An 8,729-nucleotide genomic window follows, 5' to 3' on the forward strand; every position below is an offset into this window, starting at 1 on the left:
ATTTATAACAGCCAAGATTCCTGAAAAAATACTAATCCTTACTGTGTAATGTACACTGCTATTTTCTTTTTCCATTTTGTTTTTAAATGTTAAATCAATGCATCTCACTTTCACAATGCACTAAGGAGTTGAGATTTACAGTTTGAAAAAACAGTGCAGTAAGCCTTCTATTAATGGCAGAGTAAAGTCTTGTCCTAGTTCTGGCTCCAGACTGGAACATTCCTCTACCTGCCATATTGTCCTCTTACTTGGAAACCATGACTATGCATACCAATAAGCTTCCTATGAGGTCATAACACAAACTCAGCCTAGTGCCCTGCAAAGTACCTTCACATTTTGATAACCATTCCTTGAGTAATAAATATCAAGTCCCCTGGGACACTTGAGTGACATCTTACATTATGGCAATTACACAACTGTGTATCTTACTTGTAAGAATGAGTGTGTACTGATCAACACTTCCATTTCTTTTTTCCCCTTTTCCTAATAGTGTCTTATGCTTCAGACTGCAAAACAGCCAGAGCAAAGAACTTTACATGCCATGATCACTCTGCATAATATCCAGACGCATCTAATAAGCACTTTCTTCCAAGGCAAAAACATTTTACATCTGTATAGTGCTTTTATCTTTGGAAAGCATTTCAACATTCCCCTCGCACTCTGATTCTCACAATGATGCCCCCCTCCATGTTGGAAAGGACTCTGAGAAGGCATCTTTACCAAGAGCTCAAGTTGTCTAATGCCTCCAAACTATGGAGCTTTTCAACACAGACACCTCACATTCCTGAAACAAGGCCTCTAGGATGGAGATCATTAGGTCTGCTTCCACAGGGAGGAACAAGGACTTGGACTAAGGATGACAAAGACATCTCAACCTAATGGGAAGAGACTCCCCAGAGCACAGTGGGGAGGAGGCAGCTGGGTATCCACCTGCACAGAATACCTTAATGAACAGTAGTGCTGATGTCACGGTCATGGGCTATAGGAGTGTTTGCTCTCCCTAACCGGTGCTGCTTCTTCCCTTCCCAGAGCAGGAGCTGAGAGGCGCATGTTGCTTGATGCCCAGCTATAAGCAGGGCAGCACCAGACTCTGTCCACGGGTTAGGTCACATGCAGGTCCCCCTTCCTCTCCAACCCCCAAGATAGTTTTAGAACGTGACACTGGCCAACACGGCAACCAGAAGGCCCAGAACAGATACTCACCAGCAATAGGGCTTCCAGCTGGTTGATATAAATCTCTTCGCTGGCCAGGAAGCCTGAGAGGACCAGCTTCCTCATCTCCAGACCTTTCCCTGCCTCCACCTGCAGGAAAACATACCAAAAGCCAACATCTCATAAGAAACATGCCAAAAGCCCAAGAGCCTCTTTCCATGCCTGTTTTTTTCTCTTCTTTTAACAACAATTTCAAAAGTAGTAGAGCCATATATTATTATTACAGAAATATATTACTACATATACATTATTATATATATATGTAATATATATATAATAATATATATTATTACAGAAAATTTGGAAAAAACAAAGATCTAGAAGAAAAGATAAACACTCATATTCCTGTTGATATCTTGTTTTCTCCCCGATCCTTTTATCCACATTTCCTTGTTTCATATTCATCCATCCATCCATCCATCCACCAACCTAGCCAACTTTATAATGGTGAACAAGAGAACTGAGAATCTGCCCTCCCATCTGGTGGGCTGTTAAACAGGGAAGAGGAGGTGAAAACATTTACAAAGGAAAGTCAGTCATGATTGAGGCAGGGCATGGCCGCATGGGAGGTCCGCCGAGGAAGTGATGTTAATATAAACTGAAAGAAACAGGGAAAGAGAGAATGGAATGAAAGTAGACATGGCCACTTCTGATAAGATCTTCCTGTCCCAAGGGAGCTCAGCCCACAACAGAAGATGTCAGTGTGGGTTGCGCAAGCTTACCTCAGGCACCCCCTCAGCACTACCTCACTGTCCAAGGCACAGACCCACGCTAGCCTCTTCCCTGCTCCGGCATTCACGCCGCCTTATGGTGGAGATCTTGCCCTACTTAGCTTTGAATGCCCCTTTGCCGGCCCAGTGCCCAGCACACAAAAAACACTTTCCCCCTTTTGCAGTACTGAAGATTGAGCCCAGGGCCCTCACACTGAGCTACATTCCCCCACCCCTTGTTTACTGTGAGATAGGGTCTTGCTAAGTTGCTAAGTTGCGCAGTCACTAAACTGTCATCCTTCTGCCTCAGTTCCCCAGAGTGCTTGGATTATAAGGGTGCACTACCATACTCAGCTCCAAATTTTTCTGTATTGAAAAAAAATGTATCATTCTTATTCTGGATCTTCACAAATCATTTCAGCCTGTCTTTCTTGTCTTTCCTTCCCCTCTGCCGCATTTCAAAGCTTCCTTGCTAATCTCTTACATCAACTCTTCACTTCAGTTCCACCCTCCTGCTTGCAGTTGGTTGAAGCCCACTCACTCTGCAGCCTGGATTCTGCTAATTAACCTCTATCTCCCTCTCTTTTCCCCCATCCATTCACAGTAGCTAGATCAGAATGGTACCTGATATCTAGTGCTTGTCAAGGGCTTAATATTAATACTGAGAAAATTGATTAGATTATTGCTCATTTATCTATTCATTCAGCAAATACTTATTAAATATCCAATAGGCTCTGTAGATACAATGGGAAAAAAGCAGACAATCGTCCCTGCTCCCATGTAGCTTGTAATCTAGTGGGAGAGAAAACCAAGTAAATACGCAGCTATCATCTGTGATATGACGTCCAGTATATCCTTTACTTAATCACCTGCAGGGGCCCTAGCACCTCTCTCTGCCCTTCCAGTCTTCTCTACATGCCAGGAGTGTCCAGCCTTTGAGCTTTCTTACTACTGCTCCTACCTAATGCCCTCTCCCACCCCAGTTCTTCTCTTGGCTAAAAGCCACCTCTCCTAAAAGACACAGCTGAAGTCTGACCTCCCTCCATGGTGCTCACCTGTAGCTTCGGCGCCTCAGGAATTGTTGTGCGTGGTACCTTGTGACCAGCCCAGTACATTTATGTGCTACAATCCTCTTGCCTGAAGCCAGCACCAGGTGACACACCTGACATTTACTGGGGGTTGTTATTCCCTTCCTTGCTCTCTTTTAGCCCTCTGACACACTGAGCTGAGTTCTATAGAAACAAGAAACAAGAATTTAAAAAAGAGAGGGGAATGGTCCAAATCATATGCCCAGGAAGTGGCAGAGCTGGAATTCTACCCCAGATCATGTAACACCAAATCCTGCGTCTTTTACTGTTCTGATGACCTTTTAACTCCTCCATAGCTTTTCAAAGCATAAGTACCTTCTAAGCATTAGATGCACACCCTTAACATCAGCTGGGAGAGTGTATGCTAGGAGAGTGCAGGAAGCCATCAGAAATCTTGTAAGCCCCAGAGAAGAGCTGCTTTTCCTCAGTTGGACCACCTGTCCCCAGTGTGTCCTCACAGATTTTTTCCAAGGGAAATTCTTCCCACCCTTTCCTTAAGTGAGGAGCTTAACCCCTTGCCTCCCATCAGCAACCCAGCCGGTAGATCTGTCTGGAGGCTGCTGCCCTCAAAGTTGCTGAAATATTATCTGAGCCTCAAGGAGAGGGAAGTGACTCCCCAGAGATGTCCACACTTTTTTTTGAGAAGTCCACATCTTGATCCCTAAAGCCTATGATTATGTTATTTTAAATGACAAAGGAAACTCTGCAGATGTGATTAAATTTGAGATGAGACAGATTCCTGGGTCATATTCACTCTGAAAGTTTAGCTGAGATTGGGTGGTGGCATTGGAGAGTTTGTGAAATTAAACTGTGCATACTTCACTAACAAGAGGCCTGTTGCTCAGTTACTAAGACTTCTTCATGTTTGCTTTCCCCAGTTCCCACATGTTCCTGGTTTAGAACTGTTTAGAAATTCACAACTATGTTTTCAATCCTTGCGGGTGCTTTTTGTAAAAATTCTCAACATTCATTCATTCCTTCCTTCCTTCTGCACTACGTCAGGTGGTAGGAATTCAAAGATGAAGGAGATAACTTCTGTCCCCAACAAGCCCTAGGGATGTCCATGTGTCCACGATACCCTGGGCACGTTCTCTGAAGAGGTCAGGGCCCCCACAGCCTTGGCCATGCTGCCAGGAAGTCCCTGGAAGCTGCCTTCCAAATGGCATGGCCCCTTCTTCCTCTCCAAGCAGAGTTTATGAAACTCAGCCCTGTTGGACTTGTTCATCCCTGGCACTTTACACATTCTGCGAGGCTGAAAGTTTGTCAGCTTGAGGTCCCCAAATCAAAGACATCAATTCGAGTATGATGGTAAGGACAGTATCTAAAAGATAATGCGCTATGATAAGCCTTGGCCAGCTCTGGCCTGGGCTTCTGCAAAGCTGATGGGCTAAATAAAGCTTCCAAAGGTTTGGTTCTAGGCCAAGACAAGAAATAATCTCTCCAGGGTCCTTGAACTCTGCCAAGACAACAGGGAGAACTGAACAGGCAGGGCTGGCTCTCTGACTGTGCTTCAGAGCTACACCAACCCAGACCAAGCAGCAAGGGTCTGAAACTCTGCAGACAGCAAAATTCAGCTCATGGGTACACCAATTGGCAAGAAGCACCCAGCAGAATCTTCTCATAGATGCTGTCTCTGCGTTTGCAGATTGTGCCCATGCCCAATGGCTTACACCCAAGATAAGCATCAACCTCAGGACATCTGTCCCCTCTCTGTGCCTAGACAGTGCAGGGAAATGAACAAATTCTTTCTTCTCCCCAGCACGAGGCACTGAGCAGGTCTCTTTCAACTACTTCCTCAGCAGAATTTAGAGTGGGTAAGATACAGGTTGGAGATGAAGACCAAATTCCAGCTGCCTCCCCTCCCCCAGGCGCCCTACTATTGTATAAAGCTTTAGGTAAGGCCCATGGGATCCAGGCAGTGTTTCAGAACCTCAGTTGTTCATATTCTACCTTCAAGGCTTGGCCATATTCATATACCACTTAATATCATTACTTGCAACAACTGACTTCTCATAAACACAGCCTTATTCTACGCTTTACACCTGAAATCACAGCAAAGGTATGCAATCATATTTTTCTAATACACATTAAAATATATACTTAACTATTAACATGCATAATATAGATCCAGGTGCCACCTGAAATCATCTCTCAAATCATCACCTATGTTGCCTACACTTTAGGAAATACTCAATGAGGGACACAGGCAGGGCCATCGCTGCATGGAGAAGCAGGAGAGACCTGGGCAGGTGAAACAGAAATATAGGAACATCTCAGACAATCCATTAAAACTTGGCACAGAATAACAGCAGAAGGGTTAACCTGCACTACAAAAGGGCTTTTATTCCTGACAAATGAGTTCCTTAAAATAGCAGCTTCTACAAGCCCCACCTGCCAACCCCACACACCTTTAAATAGAACAGTATGAAAGATTTTTGAGATTTATACACTTTTACAGATGGGAGGTGATGTTGCTATCAGTATCTGCATTATGAGTTTACAGATCATTAACTCCTCACGGGGAAGTTGGGGTTGAGAGATGCATGCAGCAAACTCTAGCTACAGCTCTGGAGAAAATCAATGCTAGCTTTACATCTGCTTCCCCCAGGAAGATGAGGCACCTCGGAAACTACCCTGAAAACAGGACTCATTTACGGGACTGGCATTTGGGCACATGTTCAACAACACGAGCACTGTTTAAGGTAAGTACCCCTGAAGTAAAGTAATAGCAAAGAGGAAAGTGCGTTGGATTCCTACCAACTGCCATGGAAGAATGAGCCAAAACTATCTGCAGCGCGGGACAGGAGTGTATCACCTACCAAGGCCCTTTGGCCATACACATACATGCACACAGAACATGTATGTACATTCATGATGTGTACACAAGCACAGTCTAGCCCTGGCTCAACCAGAAGTGATTTCCCTTCTTGGTTTTTAAAAAAAATGTTTTAAAAATTCATTACAGTGAAAGACACATTGCCATTATCCTCTCGGACTGGTACCTCTGACTGCTTTCTCACTGTATTCCTAATGCTGTACACTTGCCCCCTTGCTCTGAATTCTGTGAGATCGGACTACCATGCCTTGTTCACTTTGTTCCTCCACAGGGCCAGGCACGCTGAATAGAACACAACCTGACAGTGTTTGCTGAATGAGTGAATCAACAAGGTTTCTTTCCACCGACCTTGTTTGTCTTCCTCTAGGATCAAGTGTGGTAGAAAAAGAAAGGCATTCAAGAGGTATTCAGGGTGAGCCTGGAATCCCTAACACACAGGAAAGGCCTCTTGCCCCAGGAGGGAGACAACTCTAGGACTACTCTAGCAGCAAAGGAGAGGGGAAAACTCCATGCAGGCATCATGGGAACATGGGAGGAGAGTCAATTTTTGGTGGGCAACCAGGCCTCCTTTGAGAGCCATGTACCACCTTGTGAGAATACCTCTGAGACAGAACAAGGCCAGGGACTTGGAATACCCTTTGTGAGTGCCAGTGAGCCTCATTCATTCTGCAGATTCTCACTGGCACCAGCCATGCATCAAGGACCATGCTGTGCTCAGCAATGAGTACAGCACAGCCCTTGCCCTTGAGAACCGGGCATGACTGAGGCAGATGTCTAGAGTTCCAAGCAGAAAAACAAAACAAAACAAAACAAAAAAAACCAGGAGCTAAGGCTGAAGTAAGCCAAAGTCTACAGAAAGGGTGCATATGAGGTAGCGCGTATGAGTAGGCCACATCTAGCTGGCAGTGACTTCTCAGAGAAGACCCATTAGGAACCTCACAGACCTCCCATCCTATACATTGCTAAGTTCCTAGTTGGCACTCCTAGTTCATGAGCAGATGTTTTCCCATTGTGTTCCTGGTAGGAACGCTGGTCAGATCCTAAGTCTGCAGGGTCCTCCATAGGCCCAGCAAGAGACGTGACTTAGCCCCAGTGCTCCAAGCCAGCATCAGATCAGAGAACAGGGTTAGGATGCCAGTCCCTGCCAACCTCCCGTGGCAGCTCCTCCGCATTCCCCACCCAGGCCTGCAGCCACTGCTCCACCCAGACTGTACATCAGCCATACTTAACCTGGGTCTGCAGTCTATTTTTACCTCCATTAGCTCCTCCTTGGAGTGTGGGTGGGGCAGGGCTGCAATCCTTATCCTCACTTTACAGTGCAGGAAGGAGGCTCCGGGAGGCTCTTGGACAACCTGCTCTTCTAGCACTGCTCTGCGCACCACGCCCTCTAGGGCCCAAACTGTTAGCAGCTTAGCTTTGCAGGGCGCATACTCCCTGCCACAATCTTCAAAGCCCTCCCTTCTAGCCACAGAACAGGGCAGCTGAGCAACAGGCCAAGGTTAGACCTCTTGGAGGTGGATCCAGGCAAGAGAGGAAGAGCGGTGTAATGTGTCCTGCCAGACTTGAGCAGAGCTGGAGTTCCCAGGGAGAGAGCTGTGCCCCTCAAGAGTGAACAGAGAGCAAGGGATTGGTATAACCACTTCACTCCCACTCTGACACCAGGAGCAGGGCTGCAGAGGATGCCTGCAGCCTAGGTGGACAGGCTGGTCCAGATGTTTCTGGCCTATGCCCATCTGGGGAAAGTGCCTACCTACTGCTGCTTCTACCTCAAAGCCAGCTGTTACTGCCCCTCTTCAGATCCAAGTCTTTTCCTTCAAGGAAGCCTCTGGCTCTTGACCTTTCCAAATGCACTTCTGCCTCAGCCAAGAAGCATCAAGTCCCCGGTCTCCTCGATAAGAGGGGCTGGCTCTCTCGGCAGCCCTTCATGAGTGCCCTGGTCCTCCAGTTGCCATGGAAACAATGAATTACTGCCCACCAATTTCAAGTCAACTATCTCCTCTGGGGGCAGCAGCCAGCCTCACACCGCTGACAACCCACCAGGCGACTCCTGTCACTGCCGAAAAGAGGCTCCCCACCCCTGCACAGCTGGCCAAGGGAAAGCCAGCAGTCACTGCCCCTCAGGACAACTGGTGCAGGGAAGCAAGCACCACAGGTCTCTACTCAGGAACAGCTGCCGGCCCTCGGATCCCCTCACAGGCGCGCGCCAGCCTCTCTCACACTGAATGAGTGAGGTGCTTCCACTCAGCCATGAGGCTCCTGCACACATCAGCCATTTCTGTCCGCGCACGGCTTTGGCGGCGGCCCGGCGGCAGCCCTGCCCCCTCCCGACAAGCATCCAGGGCGTGTCACATTCCCACCTTCACAGCCACCAAGAAGGGGGACCCTGAGCCGGGACTGGTCGGGGTTCCCAGCTCACACTCCTCCAGGAGAAACACATCTTCATCTTCCAGAACCTTGTCCAAAAAGCCTATTGCCTCCTCTTCCTCTTCCATGGCAGCCAGAGCCCGCCGAGGGCAAACAGGAAGCAGGGTCCACGCAGCAGAAGCAGCGCCGCCGCCGCGCCGCGGAGAGGGAGGCAGGCAGGCAGGAGGGAAGCGCGCAGGGCAGGCCTACACCAGCACGCTGGCCTCCCCGGAGTCAGTCCTGGCACCTGGCCACCGGCTCCCGAAGAAAGGCTCCATTATGAGCCTTTTCCTGCGGCCGCTTCCCAGCCCTCCTGCGAGCGGAGCCGCGGGCCCGCCTCCCGCGCGTCCCCACCCTGCGAAAGGGGAAGCGGAGGCTCCGGGCAGTCCCTGCCTGCCTGCCTGCCTGCCTGCCGGCCGCCTCTCGCGCGCGGGGAGCTCGGCCGCCACCGTCCCAGGGCTGTCCGCGGACGGACGCCTG

At 48.4% G+C, this 8,729-nt stretch overlaps 1 protein-coding gene across 1 annotated transcript in view; it reads right to left on the bottom strand.

Annotated features, from left to right (window-relative positions):
• Positions 1–8,729, bottom strand: part of Abr (active BCR-related) — a gene marked incomplete in the record, with an annotated part of 207,359 nt that overhangs the window by 80,092 nt on the left and 118,538 nt on the right. The window contains 1 exon segment of the mRNA XM_005402643.2: positions 1,204–1,302. Coding sequence (XP_005402700.1) covers positions 1,204–1,302 — 99 coding nt within the window.

The sequence above is a fragment of the Chinchilla lanigera genome, unplaced genomic scaffold, assembly GCF_000276665.1.
Source record: "Chinchilla lanigera isolate Chin_1 unplaced genomic scaffold, ChiLan1.0 scaffold00080, whole genome shotgun sequence".
NCBI classification, from domain to species: Eukaryota; Metazoa; Chordata; class Mammalia; order Rodentia; family Chinchillidae; genus Chinchilla; species Chinchilla lanigera.